Here is a 25,049-nt window from a genome sequence, read left to right as displayed (position 1 = left end):
CAGAACAGAAGCTATTTGTATAATGTGCCTCCTCAAATTGCCTTGCCTAATGCCCTCCCCTGTTTGCCTTGTGTTCCAAAAAACCTGGCAGAACACCAACAACTCAGCCCTTTCCTGTTGTACTTTGTTATGCTAAGTGCTGTTTTCTTCTGTGTAGAGAAGTTAATATTAGCACGTTATGTTAATATGCTATGTTACTATGGGGGTAGAACTTTGAGAGGGTACATTTCAAATATTGTCGTTAGTCTGTGTAATATTAAATACAGTAGACATTTAACAGCAGTTAGCTTAATGACCCATAGTAAATGTTGTATCTCTTATCTTCCAGGTGTTTACACTTCTCAAGGCTTTAGCCAAGAGTCGTCCTCAGATTCCGGCAATGAGACTAACTCCTCAGAGATGACTGAAATCTCTGAACTGGCAGCTTCTCACAGGCTAAACGAGAGCCACATGCGTCTTCTGGTGGCCACAAGGGAAGGGTACCAACCTTTACTTGAGGAGAAAACAGAATTCCCGGTCTCACCCAGCACAGTAGGAACGATACAGAAGAAACCCCGAAGTCCAACACGGCACCTTCAGCCTCCAGCAGTTCCTCCAAGACGGAGCCCTCTGTTGGACACTGCATCATCAGGGCTGGACAACTTGACGGTGAGATCCCAGACTAACATGTCATCCACTCTCCAGCGCCCAAGTTCCACCACACCAGGGGGCAAGCATCACAAAAAGTCTGCAGACTCTAGTGGGAAGTACAACACCTTCAGCACAAGGGAAGGTTATCGAGGTGGGAGTGATGGGAGCCGTAGTCATCTTGAATTGGACCAGCGCACATCGTTCTGTGAGAGGGGGGAGAGCCAAAGACGACAGAATTCTATTTTGGTAGAAAACTCCGCAGCCGAGGGCGTTGGAATGAACAACCTCCCCCGTGACCATCATAGAATACCCCGCCCTCCCTCCACTACCTCTGATCGCCTGTTAGATGCTGTCAACTTGGGGGACTGTGGCGCAGATAACGAAGCTGCAGCTGTTGAGCAAGATGAACATCTAGTTGTGGCATCATTGCTGTCCCCAACCAAAAAATCCAGATTAGGAGGTTCGGACCAGGGATCGGACATACAAAACGAGCATCAGCCGATTTCCAGACAGCAGAGTGTTGCACGGTTGTGTGAGTACCATCTAGCAAAACGGATTTCCAATTTGCAAGGAGAAGCCCACAGTTCACTCCAGGGTTCTCTGTGCTCATCGCTGGATGCTGGTGGCAGCACGAACAGTAGCGCCTGCGCCACCCCAACTGACTCACCCCTCGGCCCCAGTGCGGTTGAATCGAAACACCACCATTTGCAAAGGCACCCACTTTCTAGTTCCTCCTCCTCATTACTCAGGGTGCTAAACTATGAAGATAACAAACCTGTAATCCCTCGTGGCAGCCAGAGCACTCAGGGAAAAGACCTCCACCCTCATGCTGACCCCACCCTCCTTCGGAAAATGCTGCCCAACATTCACCCTCCCGCTGCTGGGGCTGAACCAGGCCGCCCCTCCTCAGCCACACCGTCCAAGCATAAAGAGACAACAGGTACTGGGAGCAAGAGGCCCCACAATGATCTGCATGCTAAACAACAGGCCTCTTTTAAGGCGCTGAACCAAAAGGAAGGCAGCGAGGCCTACAGACAACTGATTAACTATCTAACAGTCAGCCAGATGCATCAGGGAGGGAAGCTGCACAGTGCAGGCATGGGTGGGGCGGTAAAAAAGGACACCAGACGCTTTATCACTAGCAACCCTCAGCTTGTGGAAATGGTTAAGAATAGGGGAAACACTATTGCTCGCTGCCCATGTATGCCTTCCTCCATATCATCCCCATTCCTCAGCCCAAATTTAGTAAACCCTAATGCAACCGCTTTCCAGCTGGCAAATAAAAATCCACAGTCATACCATTCTGCAACGCTTCCTGCCAAACTCAAGAGAAGTCCTGACATGCATGCTCAGAGACTGAATGATGGTCTAGATTTCAGGCCAGCTACTACTGAGAGGAGAAGCTCCTTTTCTGGCCTGGAGAGTGAACTAGAGAGGAGTGGTATGGACCCAGAGCACTTCCTGTCACTGTATAAGAAAGAAGGCTCTATGAATCGTAATGGGGGATTTGTAGCAGGTGGAAACCGCGAGGGTGCCACTAACCACCCCCCACCTCGGTCAAGAAGCCAACCTAGTAGCAGCACTGAGGACTGGTTCAGATCAGACCCGAGGGCAAAGCATGCAGTCCGTCAGTCTCCTCATTCTCGTCCTAATGATTCTCTTTGTTTCTCTGCTGCCCCCAGTGTGAGTGGCCAACGAGCAGACCCCAACACCATCTCACTAGGAAGGGGGGACCACCCCTCAGCTTTTGTCAGGCAGACATCAACTACTAGGGCTTGCATTACATCTCCAACTCTCAACACACGATCTCCATCTCCTCCACCACCTCCCCCACCACCTCCTGTTTCCAATCCCTTGCAAGCCAGCGCTAGCTCCAGCAACTCAGGATGCATGCAGGATACCGTCCATTCGTCCCGGACAAACCACATCCAGGCTGTGACCCCCACCCTGCCACAGACCGATCCTTTCTGCAACAGCCTGCAACGGGGCCGAGAGCTGAAGCGCAGCTCCAGCAATGTGACGGACAGGTCTGGTAGCGTGGAGGTTCTGTTTGATAAGCCAACTCGAAGCCGGAGCCAGCAGCCCCTGTCACCATCTGTGCCCCAGCAAGGTGAGACCAAAGTCCAGCGGAGGCCGACAAGGAAGCGGTTGTCCAAGAGCTACTCCCAAGGCTCCGTATCTTCCCACACGTGCTGGTCTACAGGCAATCGGGTAGATAGTCGAAGGGCGTCTGTGGCGTTTCCATTGCAGAAAGACAATAAACACATGAAGGGCTCCCAAAAACTGGACACCAGTCCATGGAGATGCAACGGGCCTTTTAGCTACTGTTTCTTTAAACGTAAGAGTGAGGGAGAGGATGATGACATTGAGTGGGAAAGGCCCAGACGAAGCCGTGGTGGGAATGATAATGACAATGGCGGTGCCGCTGCATCAGCTATATTGCCCTGTGGCTCAGCAGTGGATTTAGCTGGGGAGCAGCTGTACGGGGAGGTCCTCAATAACATGAGCTTTAGCGACCGTCTCTCAAGAATCAATGCACTCAAGGACCGCATGTATGGCTTCCCGTCTGGCTTCATTGATGTCCGCCGTGACGCCAGTGAGCTCATTGCGCTAGTGAGATCCAGTGTGGGTCGTTACGACCGTGGAGCTCAGATGCCTCTCCAGGATGTATCCCAGTACAAGCAGCTCCTATCTGTTGAGTCAAAAGAATTAGGCAGGGCGTGCCGGAGGATGGCGCAGGCCCACAGTAGTCCTGAGGAGATGCTGCTAGCTGTGACATGTAGCTTCCAGGTGCTGTGCTGTCTGTGTGAAGCTTGTATGTGTCTGGTGAGGGGGCTCGGAGCCTCAGCCTCTCACCAACAGAGAGAAGTTGTGGCAAAGGTTGACGAGGTTGTCATGAACTATATCTGTTTGCTAAAAGCGGCTGAGGCTGCAACTGTGGGAGCACCAGGGGAGCACAGCGTGAAAGCCCTGGTCCGCCACTCCAGTACAATGTCGGCCATTGCTAACGCACTCACCCGCTCCCTTAAAACGCTGCTTAGCAAGTAGAGGCTACTCTTTATGCTTTATAGTGTGGCCTACACAGTCAGTAGAAGTCTGTCTTTGAGCATCTAGTTATTTTTGATTCAGCTTAAAAAGTTATATATTTTTCATATAATGTCTGGATGGTCTCCATATCAAAATCAATTAAGTGTTGCAGTTGGAAAAAACATTAGTTACACAAAGTTACACAAAACTGGGGAAAAAATGATGCTGAAAGGCAGTCCTATCTGACTGCACTTGCTTTTTCTGATGACAATATTGTAATGTAAATTTACAAAGCCATACTGTCACAGACCTTTGTAATATGATATGTACCTAATAGATTTTACCCTGTGCATTATGTAACTTATTTAAAAAAAATGTATATAATGTACATAAAGACAATATGATTATATCATTTGCCGTAGCAGTTTCAAGAAGCCATTGAGTATTCAGATTAATTTGCTCTAATATTGTACAGGGCTGGAGAGAATTCACTTTCAGATCAATAAAGTCATTAAGTGCAGTTTTACCACAGATATTTATAATGTATCCATAGAAATGTAAGTAAAGTGCATCACTGTTAGCCCAGTGCATAAATTGTGACTGTCATTGTATTTATACAATTCCACCTAATGTTAGGTTGAATTTCTGAATGACTGTTAAAGTGAAATAATTTCAGCCCTGTTGCATTACGATGCAGTTTTTCTTCCTTTTTTGTTTTTGCAACATGAAAGGAACATTTGTTAGAAATGTTGAAAGTACAGGGACACTAGAATTTCTCTTTTAGCACTGCTTTATAATTTAGCACATAGATTATTTTCAAATAACAATATTAAACAGTAAATAACAAACTGTCCCCCCCAAATTCAGATACATTTAACTATGATAACACATGCATAATAACATTTAAGAAAACATTCAATTTATTACAAATATTTCACATTGACTACTGTGTTAATTATATCTAATAAATTTTAAGTTTTTGTGTTTTATTATCAACTGTTTTGGAATAGATATTGTGCTTAAATTATTTATTATTCCACACAATGTATCAAGATACAGGTATGTCTCTTGAGAAAGAAATTAAACTCCTGTTTTTTTTTTTCAGTAATTCACCAACCTATTAAAAACATTTTACATTTTTTTTTGTCTCTTACCATGTCTTTTGGTTGAATCGTTTACTGTAACGTACAATGAGCGCTCGTGTTCTGAGCGTTATTTCATCACAGAATAAAAATGTAACAGCCAATAAGTTTAATGTCAATTTATAAAACTACTGTCTGCATACATTGAAGCCATCATGTCAATATAGGATGCCTGTTGCATAGCATTTGGTAAAAATCATACAATTTGTTATGATGCTGTTCATATTAAGATGAAAGGTACGCTGTGGATTAACTTGTTTAACTGAATGCAACATGCACATCTGTTTGAACATGTTTTCTTTTGTTGTGTATTTATCTAGTTACAGATATTTGATTCCTACATGCATTACAGGCGCAGTAAGAGGAAGTCACAAGGTGAGTCAGAATCAAATCCCAAATTTGATAACTTTAGACTCGACTTGACAAAATCAGCAGAAAAAAATTAAAGTTGAGGACCGCGGACTTGATGTGGGACTTTGCACGGGACCTGACTGCATAAACTTGAGACTTATTTGTGAACACCAAAACAATGACTTGCTCCCACTTCTCACCCATACAGTACATGATGTGTTTGTTTGCTTAAAATGAATTCATGTCTGTTCGGCCATTCTTGCACAGACAAACTGGCCTTTAATTAGAGAGTCCAGGTTTATGTGTTGTTTAGTATCCGTCTTGCTAAAGTTGTTGTGGTTCACACTATTGAGCAAGTGATGGGACACATAGGACATAATGAAGAAGAAAACAGGATTACTTCATGCAGTTTATCCCTAATGGGTATTAAAAAGATCCTCTATCCATGAATTAACATATAGAATTAAATAAACTTTAACTTTAATAGATGCGCGTGGCCACACCAAGCATGATTAAAAATGTTTGCTGTGGCCACGCGCATCTATTAAAGTCTCAATCCGTGCACCAGCGTTTGTCATCATCACGTGATCTTTCTCCCAAGCAGCGGAACAGACGTAGGGGAGGAGGAGTGGCCACCTCTTTTGCATATTGGGCGCCTGTTGTGCACGTGCTGCGACGTTTACCAATCAGGTCCACACATGCAGCAAACCACGCCCGCGCGGCAACTCGTGTCGCGCGCTTCAGCAGCATTGTACTGACGGTGCCGCAAACAAAAGTTTGTAGTGTCTCCTTACTTCCATTAGAAGGCTTCAGTGGGACTCCTGATATTATTTTGTTAAATTCGAGCAAGTTTATCCTTGTCGCGAGTTTGTAAACTTCATCGACGCCTTTGAAGGATCTGCAGAGTCCACCAGCTGAAGCCAACAGTGGAAAAGTTAGCGTTTGGGCACTCAGTGGGGTTTAAAGTTCAGCTAACAGAAGCGTCACCGGCTATTAGCAGGTAGTTAGCTCCACATCTCAACAGCTTAGTTTGGCCACAATGGCAGCTATGTGCCAGCCACGACGCGCCTTGGTGGAAATACCTGCTCCACAGCCCAAAATTGCAGGTAAGTGTGGAATATGTCAGCTTTAATTTAGGCTGCGAAAACTGCTGTAAGTTGTGTTCTTTGTGCAGGTCGCGCCACTTTTGCTATCATGCTAATGTTATCACAAGCGCGCGCCCACAGTACAAACAGTTGGTTACTTTAGCTGATAATGTTACTTTTTAACAGCATTTTATTGAAGAAAGCGGCCTCAACTTTTTTGGAAATAGGGTTGTATATGTTTTAAATAAAAATGCACTGCACCGTCGTTTTATATGACGCGCCGTATGCTGTGTTTGCCATAAAACAGCGTTTTCACAGCAGATGTTTTGACATGTTGTAGAAAAAAGCACAGGTGTGCTCAGTTATATTAATGACACCTGCATTCCAATTAGGGGAGACACTGGTATTGTACATGTTGGGATGGCTTACTGTGAAGATTAATGGAACTGAGTTTCGCTTATGCATTTCTTACTGTGACAAGTCATAAAAACCTGCTGTTAAAATGGTCTTTTGTAGGAAATATTGACACGAACCACAGTCACACAATTTGAATTAATGTCCTGTTTTTACAGCTCGGATGAGGAGGTCCTATCAAGAAATACTAAGTGCTCGTTTGGCCCCATTTCCACTTCCAAGAGGGAGAAACACAACTGCAAATCCAAAGCGGGTACACTCATGTAAGTACAAACAACTATCACTAACCTGCAAAACCAGTTTCTAGTTTTTAACTACTGAGTCCCTTTCACTTCAGTGTTGGGGAGTCTGACAGCTTACATCAGTAAATCACAATAATGTTCAGAGCAGTAAAACTGCTGCTGTGTGTCCGGAAAAAACAACAACAACAATGCAACTGCATACCAACTGATGACTAGTCCATTTACATTAGTTACTTGAAATGCATCCCTCCTTACCTACTTATTATTGGTCTTTACTGTCTAGACAGTAATTATAATTCTTACAATACTCAAATATAAATGTTCAACCCCTCTACTAAAAGTGTAGATAAAAACGTGAAGAAAAAAAATTGCAAAGCTTGACAGGCAACCAGGCACAGATGTCTGAAATAATCGACAGTGGCTGGTTCAACATACCATAGTTTCTAGGCCACTTTGTTTGCAACGTGTCACTGTTTTGGTTCCTGTCCTGTTCATAATTTTTGGTATAATCATTTGCACTAAACTGATTAGCGGTTCAGTAGCTGTAGTAAATAACTTAACCTGCGTTCAAACACAGAAATGACATAATAAATCATGTAAATATAAACATAGCCGTAGGAGAGTCCACTACTTTATACTATACAAAATACACAGAGCAGTTACGAAAAACTCAATGAATATCTGCACCGATATGATATGTCATGTACCAAAACAATATTTTTTTACCAAAAAAATGTGATCAAGTGACTCTAACATAATCATTAGCAAATGTAATCATAATTTTTTAAAATATGTTTAACAAATTGCTGTTATTCTTACTACCAGTTCTAATATTAAAGTGTACTGTGGTGCTGCATGTGGTGTTGCTGTACTGGCCCACTTTCATTTCTTTCAAATGTATGAAAGTTGAATACTAGAACGTAATACGAGTGTTGTGTAGGCTATATCACTGTCAACTTATGTTTTTTGTAAAATGTTAATATGTCATGATAAAGTTGATGTGTGCACTTCTCTTGTGCTGCCCTGAGGACCACTGACCTAAGTTTTTTTCTTTTAAAAACCTCTAAAATGGTCAGCTTAAATGTTGAGTTTCAAACACTGTCCTAATTCTATCCCTTTGTTTTGCAGTGGACTTGTCCATTCGTGGAGTGTGGAGGGGAAGGATAGAGGAGCAATGTGACAAGATGGACGAGCAGCATACCCCTCTGTCCAAACAGCGGCTTGTACAGCTCATCAGGTCCCTCATCTTAGTTGAGCAGGTATCCATGTTAGCCATGCTGCATGACAGTATTAAGAAAAGAAAAATGCTCTGACTGGTGATGCGTGGGTCGATGCACAGCCTGCGGGCGCAGTTTAGGTAAATATGTTAGAAAAAAATCGCATGCTTTGGAAAGGCGGGTCATAAAGTGAGTAAATAATTAGTAACTTTCAGAAACATAATCAGTGAACTCAATTTGGGTGTGGTTCATTAGTTAAAGCATGACTTTATGGGTTGTTAGCAGCATATAACGAGCTCTCATAATGAGCCAGGTTAGTGGAGTTTTAATAAAAAACAAAACAAAACCTGCGCGTCACTAGTTTCAACAGTGTATGGCCATTAATCCCGAAGTTTCCATGCAGACCCCCTCCTTATACTTCAGTGCCACATTTCTTTTGTCATGGGCAGCCGAGGATGTTCAATTGTCACCTGACGCAGTTTTACTTCTCTGAAAGTAGAGCGTGGTGGTTTGAAGGTACAGAGCAAACCAACGTGACAACCAAACTGTTGATTATCCCACTCTGGGAACCCTTCTTTAAAAAGTAATTGACATAATTACATTAGTTTTTTTTTTTTTGTAATTCAATTATTTTTATAGGAAAAAAAAGCATTTTTAAAAAAACAAATTTGGCAATTTTAATAGAAACCTGGGGGAAAAATGTAAATTTCTATGTATTTACTTAGTTATTCATTTAAGAAAACTGGTTTGAAAGGCTTGTTTTCTTTAAAAAAAAACCCCACCAAATATGACACCATTTATCACAGCTAAAACCTGTAAAAGCAGAAATTAGTGTTGGATTTTTAAATTTCCAACTGTCCCCGATACCGTCCATATCATAAAGGAAGTTGCAATTTTTTTGACTTGAGTTTGGATCTTATGTGTTTGAAAAACACCAGGCAGGTAGGACAAAAAAAAAAATATTTTGGGTCCTTGAAAAGTCACAGAAAAGTAAAATTTTGTCCATAAAAACGTGTGGTGGAAGCCAAAATGCACTGAGCGTCCACTACGTACAATGTAATGTGAAATGTACTGTGTTGCCTTTCATTTTAGAGCCAAGATCCCAGGATCCTAGCATCGGACCTGAAGTATCTCCAGGAAGACCTGCAACTCAAGAAAGCAAATATTTACAGGTCCATACCTTACTCACGGCTTGCCTCCAACAGGGACGCTCACTGCTACAGAAAGGCATATCCTCACCTGGTGGCATTCAAAGTGAGTAGTGGTGCTGTTAAGTCTTGTCTGTGTAAATGATGAGACTTTTTGTAAGGCTGCAGATTTAATTTTACTTGTTTGCTGTCCAATTTTCGTTTGCAAGAAAGTGATGTATTTAATTTTAGACTCATAAAAGGAGTTGTTGGCTCTTCAAGCACACCCCTGCTATTCTTTTCACAATGAGCTTTTTGTCTTCATAAAAATAATTTTTCACCGATATATGAAAAACGACTCCATATGTTACCTGGCTGTGAGCTGAGCACTTGTGTCATTCTGAGCCGTTACCTCCTTATCCTCCTCCTCAGGTTTCGTGTCAGGAGTGGGGCCAAGTTCTTCTGAGGAACAAAGAGTGGGACGCTGTGTTGGAGCACACATTGATGGCATGGCGCTACACCAGCGAGTTGCCACAGTGGGATACAGCAAGCCATAACGCTCTCAAAGAACAGTGTTACAGCATTTTGGCAGCTCACAGCCTCACTGCTCTGCAGCACCTACACCCTGGACCCGACAGAGGACGCGAGCTGCTCAGGAGGTAACTCACTCTAGTTTCTGACGACCTGTAATGTAGTAAAACATTTATTTAAACAGAAATGGTGGTGCGTTCAACACTGTTGTGTCACACGGGTGATTTGTCTTCATACATGGCAGTGTTTAGTTCATTTTAATTTAAAGGGCTTTTAGGCGTTAGAAACGTGTTAAGATTACCGAAGCAAGTGTGAAACGTAAGCAAAACGTGCAAGTATAATAAGTAAAGATCTACTAGACATTTATTTACATACACTTAGCTGCTGAATGGGTCAGGCCTCTGACACACCCATTTAACAGAGGTAAACATAAGAATCTCAAAACCTGTTTCACACTGTTTTGGAGAAACATGTTCAAGCCGGAAACCGTAGCGCAGCGTTGCAAAACGTGTTGAGACTGAACATGCCCCAGGTTTGAATCAATACATAGTGTACATTGACAGCGTGTCAACGCGCACACTTTTTATATATTACTGAAGGAATAATGATCATCATGATAATCTCAGTCTTTTGAGTTATTTGGGTTTCATTTTATTTCAGTGTTTTTCCCAGCATGTACATAACAGGAAGGTCAGAGTGCACCAGTCATTTAGTGGTGCCTCTGTTCACCAATAAAATCTCTTAATTTTCCCTTTTATTTTGTGGCACTAATAAGAGGTTTGCATCAGGTTACCAACACCATTCTCAACAATACTTGATTAAGAAAAGGTCAACTCAGGGGACAGAAGACCTTGATTTATGTGAATGATTACCTTTTCTAAAACTGTTCCGAGCATATTTGAGCAGCGCAGACTTAAATTGTGATTTACTCGCGGCTTCCCACGTTTTCTTTGCTGATGGGATGGCAGCCAATTTCCGTCTTAAATACCCAGCTGAGGCAATGCGGAGGCAGCATGGGCATCCTACTGGAGTCCTATCTTGTCACCTGTTAAATGTAAGTTCCAACCTTTTTACCAGCCCCTAAGGAACTTAGTTTGCTTTGTTGCCTTGCTAGAAGTTCCACTTTGTTTACCACCCAGGGGCCAGATGCATAAAAAATATTCATTCTTATCGTGCTCATGTTCAATCTGACTTTAGAAAGCGTGCCACAATTCAGGATCAGAAATCAGATCAGAAATTATTATTAACAGGGAGATTATGGCTCAAATGTAAATATGAAGTATCATAAAATTATAAGAAATGTGCCTTTAACAATTTACAGATTACTTTGCAACTTGCAAAAATAACAATATCAGAGAAATTGGCAAAAGAGCTAAAGTTGGTTTTATTTTAGGGTGACATCTCTCACCTTAAATGTAATTTTTGCCTTCATGTTACCTGCACCGATCACAGCTAAAACTGTGTACACATGGTCTGAAGAACGTGTGAGGTGCTCTCATTCTCACTGCACATTCTTTCCTTGTAAATACTAGCCAATGTGTGGAAAAAGGCATGTGCATGTTTTTTGGTGCATCACTTATACATCTGGCCTCATGTGTTTACTATAGCTCTCACTGAGATGCAGCACATTTGTGTGTCTTGTTATCAGTCATTTCACCAAATTCTAGCAGCTAAACTATGATTCAGAGTACAACATTAAAATGATTGTTGCTTACATTCTGAGGTAGCTGCTAAAGTGAAATTACTAGTTAGGTAAACACTTTCTGTGGGTGCAAACTATCTAGCCTCTTGATGAGCTACGGAGCCAAGATGTAATCATATCCATAGGTTCATAAGTAACATTTTCCCAAAGGTGCAGGCTGTTTTAATTGTAAGTTTGTGTAATTAGTTGATTAGGCCAAAAAACAACAAAATGTTGCATTGAACTGAGAATCCAGGTGAAAGTCCAGCAGATGACTCTTGTGTTTCTCTCTGTAGGTTGAAGATGGCTCGGGTGCACAGCCAGTCCATTTTGCCTTGTGTTCAGGAGTTGCAGAGGATTATGGGATGTGCTGATGACACCTCCACGGACACAAAATAACAGGAGAAACACTGTCTAACCAACTGGCTACACAGTGGTGAAATGTGTGCCTCATAGATGACCTAAATAATTTATTTGAGTTACAGGGCCAAAAACCTTGAACTTGGTAGTGTATGTTTGGAAAAACCACAACAGTATTCTTCCAAAGGACAGGGAGCAACTGGTAATGTGCAACATAACACAGGTGTCAAAAGGTAATGACAACTACCTTCTAAATGGGGAAAATGCAATAAAATCTCTTATTTAATCACATTGCATTTGATATCAACTGGGAAGTATTTAGTATAACATTTGTTGCACGCCACACCTCATGATTTATTTATCATTGGTTAATGTGTCATTGATGTGTTAACTAACTGCCTATTCCAAAAAATGATTTATTTTTAGAGGAGAATTCTCACTGAGAAATGATGCATTCAGTTGGTGCTGGCAGAAATATCATTAAAAATGTTTGTGTATTTTTTAGAACTTTGTTTCGAGTAACTTTTGCATTGATCATGGAAATGTTAAAAGTGAAATGGACTTTCTTGTTTCTGTATTTGTGCGTGTGTGTGTGTGTGTATGTTTTTGTTACTGTTAATACTTGAAATTGTGGCCTTTGCCATCTCTGAATACAGTTATGTTTTGCGTGTCTGTCTTGTGGCCTGTTGTCTGTCACTGATTGCACTGTTGCTGTCTGCCCTGAAAACTTGAAAAATTTTGTTTAAATAGATTCCTTATGTTAATAAAGTTGTTACGTTCGTATCATGGAAATTGTATTCATCTGTTTTTTTTTTTGTTTTTTTTTTTTGCCTCACTGTATTTTTGAATTTTGTATTCAGCTTTTTCCATGTTGTCCAGCAAACTTACTCCTATATTTATTGTTTTAATGTTGGAGTAAGTAGTTGGTGTTTCATAGTAGCAGTTTGATAAATACTACAGTAATTGCAAAGATCAAAATGGTGGTCATGCAGTTACGAGTCTGCTTCACTAGCCGGAAGTTATCCATGTAATTTATAGCGCATACTGCAAATACGCTTGCTGATGTGTCAAGGTGTGATGCCTTATATTTTGTTTTCAGCCATCATCTGTAAGTTCTTTCCAAGCATCTATTTGTGAATTGTAGTCTGCCTACAATTAGTGCATCAGTCAAGTTCATATACTTGTCTTGTTTTTATGAATGGAAAGCACCACTAAAAATAGTGGTAATATTTGGAGAAATGGATTTGTAGGGTGTGGACATTGATTTTATATGGTTGGGAAAGTTTATTTGTAGACTATGGAGTTTGCAAAGCGGCTCGTTTGGACACTGCTGCTTCTTAAAAATGTGCCATTGTAGTAAGTAATAGAATTAATCAATCAGTGGATTGATCATTTGTCGACTGGCTGTGCGTGTAAGCTCTGCTGCTGAAGTTACCACTTTGTACCACTAGGTGGAGCCCACCCTGCACCGTTTTCCCGCAGCCAGTGTCCCTGTCATCACAGTCAGGCTTGTGACTTCAGTGGTGAAGCACTGCTGTTACCACTGTAGAAACAGCTGTTGCCATGGCGCTCTGTAGGATGGATGTTAAATATTTCTTAAATGCTATTTGGATTTCAAGACAATAAATGAGATGCGAAAAGGGTGAGAAGTTGACATGCACACTGCCTGCTATGATATTTCATTGACAGAAATAATGAAATTGCTTTACAATGATGTATTACGCATATTGGGATACATAGTGACCATATTGCCATTTAGAGGATTTTGATCTCCTATGCTATCTCTACAATTTCTGTATGGGAATATACTGTAGTTAGTGGTTGTGTTGTTGGTGCTTTAAAAGATCAGGATAAATACATTTATTAGTCTTCAGGGTATTTCAAGTGGAGGGTAGTAATATTGCAGCTATGGTGACTACAGTATATGTGCGTGTAGTATCCACGCACTTTGATATACAGTGTTAATTTGTAATAATTGGAGATTAAATTGGTCGGACTGGTGGTGGTTCAGGCTCCCGCACCTGAGCTCACATATATTGACCAACTTCAGTCTTTCTTGAGACAGAGAGAAACTGCCTTGCTCTATCTTTTGTTGCCTCTAATTACAGGAAAAACAATGATAATAATGAAGGGGGGATAATACCAGGGAGTGTTCGTCCAAGCCATCACAAACATTTCGCTTTTATTGCTTGCTCTTACAGACAAAAACATGGAAAAATCATAGACACTGAGGTGAACCCAATAACACTGGTTGCAGCAGACACCTCCATTCGTCTTTGAAGTGATGCAGCAATACTAAATTAAGATGTCAAGTAGTCAGTAGATCAAGCAGTGCCAACAAAATGTAAACAAACCGGCAGCATGACGTTGTTTCTGAGGCATTCTCCTTACACAAAACAACAATGGGTTAATTGAGGAGATGGCTTCATCGTTTTCTCTGTTTAACACATCGTCATAGGAACACAGTACTCGGAATTTTAAAAAAATGGCACCTTTGAGCTGTTTGAAAAAGTCCCTTGATTTTAGTGACCTAAAACTGTGTTTGCAAATCAACAAGAGGACGTTGTGTATATGTCTGTTCTGGACGTCATATAGATGTCTTTTCTGAACATATATAGATGTCTTTTCTGGAGATCATATAGACGTCTTTTCTATACGTTATGGAGACGTCTTTCCTGGACTTAATACAGATGTCTTTTCTGGACGCAGTATAGGTTTCTTTTTTGGACAATTGCAGGAAAGTTCGTATTACATTTGTAATAGGCAACTGCTTTTATTTTTGTGGGAAATTTATTAAGTTTGTCTGATTATTACATTAATATCTGCAGATTTGTATTACGTTTGTGGGCCGTTATTATGTTTGCAGGTGTTACGTAATGTAAAGGCATGGCCTGCTTCTCACCTGATATAAGTCTTTCAGGCTAATTGTTTCAACATGGGATTCGGGGGGGTTGTTGTGGTACTTTAGAGGCTTTCAAGAAGTCCTTAGCAAAATAACAAAAACAATCTAATGCACGAGGAGCATTTTGTCAAAGCACCGTAGCTTACTGATTGTGGCACTGTAGGTAAAAAAAAAAAAACCTTAAAAGAGGTCTGATACACAATCAAGTAGTAAATAAGTCAAAATGCTATTATTATGACTACTGTAAAGATAAGAAAAAAAGAAAACCAATGCATTACTGCTCCCCTGTGCTTTGGAGGTTTTTCTTTAGGTTGCCTTCACTGCAGCACCAAGATCAGAGAGCTACCAGCTACAAAGACAGACCTCCTTGTTTGTTTGCCTCTTTGCATAGCTGTTGCCCTTTCATAGCGCTGTAAATTCTGTATTTTCTACACAATAAACACCCCAACAAGTGCTCCATTCAGCAGATCAAAAATCAGCAACTTTATATTCCCAATACATTCTGTCACCAGAGGTTAGCCTGGGAGAGAATGTAAGAATATTTCACCTTTTCATTTGCTCATAGTGATGCACTTCTGTGCCAATGTCATAATGAACACCATGTCCACACTGCTCACAATAAACTGTGGAGTTTATGTCAGGCTCCCATTGTCATGGCTTTTAACCAAGTGGTTTTTGTGCTTAAACCTAACCACTACAGCTGTGTAAAATCAGAAAACAGCTTAATATTGGTTATATGTAGCATTTTTATGAGGCACCGATCAACACTTGTGTGTCATGGATGACAGTTACAAACAACATAGTCTTTTGTTTAATATGGAGGCCTTGTTGGTTTTGTAGCAGTCCACTGGACAAATATGGCATCATGATGGTAATTAGATCAGTCATAATGACATAGGCGTGGACGCTTCCAACTGTCTCTCAGTCAGAACTGCTGAATTTGTACTAAATTTAGGCTCATATGTCTATTCTGTAAGTTTTCTCTTCATTCTCATCAAACCCATTTTCATTCAGATATCTTGATGTGAGAGTTTGAAATTGGTAACAGTCGTCGTTTCCATACAGATATTTAGCCTTTATTTGGATTGTTATTTAGCCCTTTTCCCAGCAAGCTACACCAATGCGATTTGAACCAATAGATGCCCTGGTTGTCCAATTTTTTAAGATACGACTACTTTCCAGGTAGCTTTAAAACTGACCCAACCACAGTCTCTTGAAGACTGTATTGTCAGCCTCCCATAATTTGTGCTAGAAGACACCATCAGGGTGGCCATGGCCCCACCCTGGGGCACGACTGACTACTTGAATGCACTGTTAAATAATTGACCGACATACAGTGGATTAGAGGATACTGAAGGCTCCAAAGGAAACATGTGATTTGGAGGAGACTGCGGAGCGCAACAGCTTTGTCGACCCATTATTTTTACAGTTTTCAGTCATGAAATGTGGACTTTGACAGAAGCAGCACCTCAACTGGAACACAACAAGTGAGTTCAAGTGTGTTCTTAAAGAGCTGAGAAAAATGTCGAAAAATCACAAAATGCTGAAATAGATGAGGCAGGGAGAAGGAAATTGGGTGTGCAAAAAAAAAAAAAATAAAAGCGGGGAAGTTACAACACTTCATCCAGAAATAGCTGCTGCAATGCCCTGAACATTACAGATGGATTGTGTTTCTGTGGAATGGCTAATTCCCTCTTGGTACAATGTGAGGTTTACATTAGTGGTTTTTCATTTATCTCCAGCCATCTAATAAGGGGGTGATGTACACCTGGGATGCCAGGTGAGTGTAATTAAGGGTAATTAACTAGCTATGAGGTCAGAAAACCAGCATTACTGAGTCCCAAGGAGTTCCAGAAGCGACTGAAAGCGAGCGAACAGAGTGACTGAGTGTTTGTACATGACTTGAATAGTCTTACATCGCTAAATTCCTTTCATAGACATCTGTACTAACACTCAAACATCTGTCGCTGCAGCTTGGGCAAACAGAGCTGAGAGAAAGTGAAGGAGGGCATTTTGATGTAGCTGGAATTGCAATGATAAATCCAAAGAGCTGCGCAGGTACAAGGGACACTGATAAGAGCAGCAACAACACCTTGCTGTCACAATCCTGGAGATGACCTTTACAGTCTTATTTTCTTAAGGTTTAATGGTGTCTTACAATAGTCTCCTCCTTCCACAGAGTAACCAGTGCTTTGGTTCAAATTAGCAGAGCTGTGCGCCAGTTATGACTATTTTATTCCCCAAATGATCACTTGGATATAATACATATTCTGTAAGCATTCATAATTTTTCCAGCTTTGACCTAATAGCCCCCAGTACAGTTATCACTTTGAAAGAAAATGCAGCTGATCTTTAAAATCACATTGAAAAAAGCTGTTAGAGTGTTCAGTCTGATTGGCGAATATTTATAGTTTTCCAAAATGGTTTAAAGCAGTGTAGAACCCACAAAGGGGTGTTTATTTAAAGTACAACACAAATAAATTGTTGAAACTTAATTAAAACTGCAAAAATCCGAATAATCGTCCCTTAAGAATTAATTTGCGTTTATTGTATATCCCAGGTCTAAATCAATTAATCGACCCGTTTCATATTTGACATCTGATATTTCATAACAGGAAAATCACCAGTATCATTAAAACAATCATGGCAGGGTTTCGTTAAGGTGAAGAAGTTTCAGGGCCCTGATATTGTGCATGCTGGCTCACTGACTTTCCTTACCGTGACACCTTCCTGGAACAGGGCCATTATAGATGTCATTAGTAACACTTGTGCTTGTCCTGCTGTGACAAATCAAAAGGCTCTATCAGATGAGACAGCTTGGCAGAAAAAATGTTGACATCGTTTGTTCTCCATAACTTGGATATGTCATATTCCATGTTATTATTTAGTGTTTGCTATTTATGTTCTAACTTCACATTTCATTAGTGCTGTGGTCATAAACCACTTGGTTATGATCAAGAAAAGATCAAGCGTTTTGGCTTCAAATATCCAGTTTTTGGGGCACAATCCCTGCTGGAAAAGCAGCTATGTCTGAATAAAAAACAACAAATTTTCACGACACTATCTCTTCAGGACATGCATCTCTGTAAAAAAACGACAGCTTTTTGTGGCACTGTCGATGCCGGAATAACAGTGACAGGTTGCTACAGAACAGCCATGTTTTTGCCTTTAAAGCCACAGGAAACACAGAAAGGATTTGCTAAATCACAACTGGTTTTGCTGTTTGTTGGTCTGGAACAGTGGTCTATTGTTTGGCAGGCATCATGCCTAAATGTCACACCATCCACTACCCCTCCACCTCCTGATGACAAAGCTCATATGGTACGTCACTTTAGAAATGTTGATATGATAAGATGTATGTATGTAACATATTTATGATTTCCAGAGGTGTACAATGCCAACATTTTTTTTCTGGCAACTAGGCTGTCCGATTCTATAGTAGCAGTATGCTGCAGGTATATACTTATTTTCATAGTTTACTCTCTTTTCAGTCAGTGCACAACAGATCAGTGATAAAGATTTTTAGAATTATGTATTTATTTTTAACATAAATGAATGAGCAGCTCCTCCATTAGCTCCTGCATTTCCATTGTGCATTGCACTGTGGGACAATAGTGTGCATGAATGGCTGTTGTGTAAATCTTTTGCATGCAATGTTTGCTACTCTTTCAGTGTCAACACAGTACATATTCCAAGCCCGTTTAGAATTAATATGTAGTATGGATTTGGGACATGGCTCATGTGATCCTGCAGTACTCCACTGACAGCCAAAGTCTGGAACCAGTGATGTTTGTTGGTCTGTGAAAAGTCAATGGTTAAAGGCAAGGTTAAAGCCAGGGATAGCAAACTTACTTTGCCTCAGGCCACTTTTGCCAAATGACATTAGGCCACAGGCCAGTTAATTAACAAACAATATGTATGTTTGACTATTTATTAGTGTAAATAAATTGCCTATTTCCAACCTTTCAGAGTTTACTGTCGAAACTCAACTTTTCCCAGAGGCAATCCCAGTCACAGCAGTCTTGCACAGATCAGGCGTATTCAGGGGCGTTTCCAGGATTTGAAGACATTCAGGGCTTAGCCCAAACCTCTACTGGGTTGTCCATGGGACACGCTCTATTTAGAAACTTTTTGATGCACTGTGGCACCTCATTTCATGTCACAATAAAAAGTAGAAAATATTTTATTATTATTTTAAATATTGTTTTCGTTTTCAATTAGAAAACAGTCTGTGGGCCACCTGGTACCCTGTCATACGATGGCAGTGAGTTGAGTATCAGAGACTGTGTCATGTTTAGTTGCTTGTGGGCTGTAAATTCACCACTTCTAAGCAAAAGAGAGAAGACGTTTTCCCAAAACCCTATGGTGCTGAGTCTCTTGTCTACTGTGCCACTGTCTGCATGTCCGCAGCTCCCTGTACCAAGGAATAGTGTGAAAGTCAAAGGCGCTCACTTCATAGCAAAATCTGACGACCAGAAGTACACTGCACAGAGCACTGACTGGCAAAAGACAAAAAAAGGCTGCAGGACTCGAGGCAAAAGTCAACTCAGGGGTCTCCGTTTAATGCTTTAAATCTCCGACTTTCAAGTGGCAGCCCTTGACCGTTCTTTGCTAGTTTTTGTATAGACTAAAAATAGATATAATTTGTTAATTAGTCAGCTTCAGAGATGTTTGTAGGTGGATTTTGTTATATTTGGATAAAGTCAGGCTAACTGTTTCCCCCTATATCCAGTCTGTGCCAAACTAAACTAACCAGCTGCTAGTTCTAGCTTCATAATGATTTTTGCAATGAATGAGTGTTTTTCCCAAATTATTCTTTTAATCAAGTCACAGTCACTGAAGTATAAACAATATCTTGACTTCCTACTTCACATCAAAACAATCATTTTTGGCTCTCTCCTCTTGGGATAGCAGTATGCAGACCAAATTTGAAAATTCACATGTAAATGTAATCACAGGCCTCTCTGTCATCTGCACTTCAAAGCTGCACAATGGGACACTTAAACCACTCCTTTTTTAACCAATATGTCAATTTGTATTTCATTGTTGTTCAAGTCTTTGGTGTCAAACAGTTTTAAGCATGGATAAAATATTCCATTTATACTCTGAAGGCGGATATTTTCCAGTGAGTGAGCCCAGTATTTTGGGTTGAGAGCAGTTGGGGTTTTTTCAGTTATAGAAAAGTGAAGCAATTTGTTCGGAGGCGAAAGGTCAAGAGAAATGAGTGAGCTCTATCAAATCCTGAAAACTAGTCCAGTTGGAATCAAAACACACAGTAATGTGAATTTTTTGAATCTGCCCCAGTGTTTACGTAGTTTTTTTGTTTTTTTTTTTAAAGACCCTGCGCGGTGGAGATGAGCAGACAAGATGCTAGAGAAAGAGATGAGGAATTACATGGAACAAAGGTTATTTGAACTCATGCTCTGCACTTTTATCCACAGAGCAATCTTCCTCTTCTCCTGAATATAAATTAAGTAAAGGAATTGTGTTTGTTTTTATAGCCCAAAAAGGGTCATCATATTACTTGCTCTCTCTTCTGCCAACCTCATCAGAATTGAGGCTCAGTGGTAACTTGGCTGATATTGGAGGTGGATGAACTCAACATGCTCAAGGACTCTGATATTTATGTGACTCGGACGCTAAGCATATTAAAATGTCTTTGACCACAGACAAAGAGTGCGCATCATTCAGCGGGATGTGTTTCTGAGGGAATAAATGTAATGGCACTGTCACAACGAATTATGTCAAGCTGTTTTAGATGACTCTAAATTGTTTGGCTCCCAAATCTAGTCTCTTGACTGCAAATGTTTAAAATGCAGGTTGATTCTGCGTGCCCCTCAGGTCATTGGAAGCAGGTGCTCATGAATAAAAAGGATGTTAAATATGCGTAAAGTTATTAATTACCAGCCTGATATTTTTACAAGGTGCTTTTCTATTTCGGCTTTGCAAGTCGGGCACGGCTGTCAATACATTTCTTCTCGATGTCTTTGCTCACTTTCTTTCTCCCTCACCCTGGTTCTTCCAAGGTGGCCCAGTTTTATCCTGCTGACAGCCCCACGAAGCAAAATGTCCCAATGCTAAAACAGTGTCCAAAGTTTTTCTTTGCTGCATGCAATTATTACCCTGATTCATATTTTATTAAATTTGTTTATTTATATTTTATCCCGCGCTGGTCAGAAAGTAGCATTTGTTTTGTGCCTGCAGCCAAAATGATAAGATGAGAATGCAAATGCACTGTGGCACATTCAAAACAGTCACATAAATGAATTAAAGGACTGTTAGTTTTATGATGACCTTTATCTGCAACCAGTAGCAAACCGATTTAGCAAAGTTTCTACAGCTTCTCTCTGCAACCCAATCTTCCACATATTTTTTTTTTTCACAAATAATAACATTTTGTAGTGAACAAAATGCAGGCCACAACTATTTATGTATAACCGAGTGGGAAAATGGTCAATGCAGTTGTTCAGATCCAGTGTAGTGCAGCATAAGGTGGGTGCAGAGGTCACCATAACCACGTGGTTATAGTTTAATCCATACATCAATCTTACTTAAGCTACAGGTTGTAATTATAATATTCAATAATTTTACTCGCAGTGCACGTTTGCAACTTTTTTATACCTCCACACTGGTGACAGCCTTGGCTGGAGGCACTATATTTTTGGGTCCTTTGAGTCCATGTGGACATTTGTGCCAATGTCATTGTGACCTCACAGAACATGTAATTGGCCTTGACTCAAGAATTCATGTGCTAGTTATGACAAAAAATGTCATTCAGATGTCCAGTAGGAAAAAATAGTAAGTGATGACATAATAATGTTCTACAAAAACTCTCTTCTGCCCATTATTCAGCTTTTTATCTCAGGAGCAGAATGGGACACATTTTTGCCACATACTAACTTGGGGACAGTAATGTCCACCTTGACACTGTGTTGATCGTGTAGATCTTCTATGCTGTTGGGTTGACGACCTGTGTAAAGCATCTGCGTTTTAGATTGTGTAGCTTCTCTGCAGAAACATCCATTTTTAAAGCATTGTCAATTGTCAGGGTTAATTACGAGTCTGGACAAACATGGATGTAAACTGTAACTACAATTTGAGTTGTTGGTGGAGGCAAACAACCACAAGGCAGTAATTTTAGTTTTCTTTTACAATGAAGACAATTAAACTATTTATGGGAGCTATAGTGTAGATGTGAACTGAGGCTTTGCTGCTTGCAAAAGTAACATTTTCTTAACAGCCAGTCTAATAAGAACAGACATCACACTCTTGGCTGCTTGATTGGAGGGGATGCACATCTTGCACTTGTTCCTGTGAAAGTCCGATGCACTTATTGTAAGTGGTTTTGGATGTAATGTCAAGAGCAGAGAGATATAAAGACATGATATGTTGGCATGCAGGATGATATTGTGTTGTTTGTGCTGTTTCTTGGCTTGAGAGCAAATGTGACTTGTTTTCTGGTGACACTGTTGAAAATCATGTTGCATCTGACTGTGTAAAGAGGAGAGAGAACAGTTGGGTGTTGAGTGTTAGAAATCTCAGCAGCTGGTGGCTGGCATTCATCAACACACTATCAATCCTTGACGGTATGTGTTGGTAATTGGTGCTATGGGTGAGAAGAAAAATACTCTGATTATGGCCTTGGCATTGTTGGCATCCCCCTTTGGTTTCTGAAGACATGTTTTAAAAAAGCAGCAACCTCCGGGGCTGAAAAGTGAAGCCAAGGTACGAGTGCCAAAAACTGCAGTTCCTTCAATGACCTCTTGAAGCTGGCTCCAAGAGCAACCTAAGGCAAAAAAATGACATGGTCTCTATGGCTATATATGGCCATGACAAGTGTGTGGGACTTTTTTTTTATATAACTCACCTGTTTAAATGTTATTAAGGCTTAAAGTTATGCTTATTTAAGGGTGCTTTTGGGTGCTACTGTCCATTGACAAGTTGTTACCATGGTAACAACGTTAGGTAGGTTGGTGTAGCTATGGCGTAACCCCAGATTCACAGAGTGTAGACATAGCCATTGCTGTCGTAAATTCAGTGTGTTTTCAGTTCATAAATGTTAATCGTCACATTGTGGACGCTAAAAAAGTATTGTTAAGAGTATGATTTTACTGAAGACCGTTGAAGGAGTCATATGTTCATTTTGTCCCCCTAAGTGCATGTTGTTTTAATGGTTTTAAGCTTCTGTCTCGTTAGGGAAAATTAACATTTGCACTACCGCAGTTAACCATATCTGTAGATGCACTGTGCTAACTAAGTTAGCTGCTTTTGTTGGGGTTCGCTCAACCCTCTCATCCAAAAATTGTTTCTTCTGGCTCCGAAGTCCAAGATAGCAACAGCCAAAATGCCAGACTCAAAGCTTCAAAATAGGAGTCCGCAAATCAGTGGGTGGCAAGGGTTGTCCAATATTTTTGTAGTCTGTGATATTAAATCAAGGAATTAGGTTAATTGCTGTGTTTTTTACTCTTTCAGAGAGAAAATGAAATCTAAATCTAACTATAAAGCAAAGAATCTTTGTATAACTTTGGTGCAGTTTAGACTGGTGATACGTTATTGATAAACTTTTGAGAAAACAGCGAATGTTGCTCTGTGCAGCAGTGGGAATGTATTTCACCGGTGTTTCTAAATGTTAAGTAGCCAAGACTCTGTGTGGTTTTCATTTAATGACTTGGGGGTCCACGGCAAACCCTGTCTTGAACAGGCTTGAACAGGCGCTGCACTACTGTTGTGGGATTGGCTCGAGTTGACTTTGTGCATAACTTTGTAAATAATTGGACTATTGCCAAAAAGACACGTTAGAAAACACTGTGTATTAGTTTTGTGTTGTTCCCACTGACTTTAATGTATCAGAGGAAATGACTTTACGTCACATTGGCTTTTTATGTCCAGCCACAGTGGTTGCTGCCTAATTGCCCTTTTAAATAAAGCCCTGTGTTTAAACGAAAAAAACTTTGTCACAAAGTTCTGTTCAGACAAACAGTGGGAAAGAATAAAGAACAATATAAGAGACCACATCAAAAACACATCAAAATTTCTACTGTCATGTCCCACTGAATTGCAGTATATTACCCAAAACATTGCTCTAATAGCAGGGGCTAGACAGGTGAGCGCCTTGGGTTCGCTGTGCTCAGAGGGAGTGCTGTGCATTTGTGTGTGAGAGTGAGCGAAAGGCAACAGCGATGGACAGTATAATGGTAGATGTTTGGGTCTTGAAATGACAGAGGAGAGCCACAGACCAGCCCCGAGGGGCCCCGTCCTGGGGTCATGTGTCATTAGCACAGTCTGATTTGGTGGCAGACTCCGAAACAGCCGATCAGCGGGGACAGCAATGCTGTTTTCATGGCTGACTGGAAAGCGCTTGCGGCCAGTGCCTGTCCTCACTTTGCCTCTTTCCAAGGGAATAAGCTCCATCCAGGCAGCATCAGGCAGCCAGACGATTCCTGCCAGTCACTCGGCTGCACAGCCAGATGCTTGTGCAGATACACACCTTATTTTGACACAGTTTCCGTATTATCAAGCTAACTTATCACTGTTAATTTGATTCTGAGCATAGTAATCATAAGTGTGTACATTATCCTGCTCCCATTTTCATTAATTTAACAAATGTCATCAAAATGTACCACAGCTGTATCAGCTGTGTGGATGATCTTAGGGTTTTCCAGTCAATTTTTGTCTAGTACAAATTGAAACACATATTAAATCAGTTAGCAAAATCATACTGTGTATGTGCACAATGCCGAGTCTAGACCTTAGAAACAACAGAGTTGGGGATGAAGTCTGCATTTGCTGTCCATCTCGCTCAGTCTTAGCAATGATCCTATTTAAATTTAGATCATGAGCCACACTGATAGGCGTGAAAGATCGGGAGTGAAAGCTAAATTACTGCCACAGAACCTGAACACAGAAGTGCTGATGGTGCTGAAAGTAGAACACAAAAGTAGAGAGCTGTCAAGCTATAAAATTACACAGCAAGCTGGGTGAAAAGATGATTACGGGCAATTATGCAGCCGCAAATGCCCTCTGAGGGGAGACCTTCCGCATTTCAGTGGTTAGTTGTGGACACACAAATAAAGATGAGCATCTGCTGTGATTGTTCATGACAATTGTCATTTCTCACATATGAATACAATTACTACGTGCAAGTGGTTGTTTATGATGAAAACAACAGATGATTTAGCATTAAGAGCTAACTCACTCCCGTTTGACTGGGTTCTTGGTGCTGACAGAGTACATGTTTATGCATACACAGTATATCTTGTAGATTTTATGGTAAAAGGACAATAAATCATCATAGTACACTATTTTTCCAATAATAAGATTAACTGTGCTTACAGTGAAAA

The 25,049-nt window shown here is 40.7% G+C and overlaps 2 protein-coding genes across 3 annotated transcripts in view; both read left to right on the top strand.

The window, feature by feature from the left end:
• The window catches only part of LOC121963003 (FERM and PDZ domain-containing protein 4-like), a 52,636-nt gene extending 48,126 nt beyond the window's left edge, over positions 1-4,510 (top strand). Inside the window, exons 16-17 of one of the 2 annotated variants that reach the window (XM_042513360.1) lie at positions 329-1,570; positions 2,313-2,354. In XM_042513360.1, coding sequence (XP_042369294.1) covers positions 329-1,570; positions 2,313-2,317 — 1,247 coding nt within the window. In that variant the 3' untranslated portion in view covers positions 2,318-2,354. Of the gene's footprint in view, positions 1-328 lie in introns of both variants that reach the window. The other variant, XM_042513359.1, reaches the window with a different exon arrangement.
• Positions 4,511-5,863: 1,353 nt separating this feature from the next.
• LOC121962861 lies at positions 5,864-12,565 on the top strand. The gene is made up of 6 exons (XM_042513177.1): positions 5,864-6,256; positions 6,808-6,912; positions 8,020-8,150; positions 9,201-9,362; positions 9,668-9,894; positions 11,744-12,565. The coding sequence occupies exons 1-6, from the start codon at positions 6,190-6,192 to the stop codon at positions 11,844-11,846; spliced, it is 795 nt and encodes a 264-aa protein (XP_042369111.1). The 5' UTR covers positions 5,864-6,189; the 3' UTR covers positions 11,847-12,565.
• Positions 12,566-25,049: the final 12,484 nt, after the last annotated feature.

The sequence above is a fragment of the Plectropomus leopardus genome, chromosome 24, assembly GCF_008729295.1.
Source record: "Plectropomus leopardus isolate mb chromosome 24, YSFRI_Pleo_2.0, whole genome shotgun sequence".
NCBI classification, from domain to species: domain Eukaryota; kingdom Metazoa; phylum Chordata; class Actinopteri; order Perciformes; family Serranidae; genus Plectropomus; species Plectropomus leopardus.
This window is presented reverse-complemented; position numbering and strand designations above follow the sequence as displayed.

Excerpts from the sequence above, each read along its gene's own strand:
- LOC121962861 (XM_042513177.1), top strand. The coding sequence starts at position 6,190 with ATGGCAGCTATGTGCCAGCCACGACGCGCCTTGGTGGAAATACCTGCT. Across the intron at positions 6,257-6,807 it reads TCCACAGCCCAAAATTGCAG|CTCGGATGAGGAGGTCCTAT; the intron begins GTAAGTGTGGAA and ends CTGTTTTTACAG. Across the intron at positions 9,363-9,667 it reads CTCACCTGGTGGCATTCAAA|GTTTCGTGTCAGGAGTGGGG; the intron begins GTGAGTAGTGGT and ends CCTCCTCCTCAG.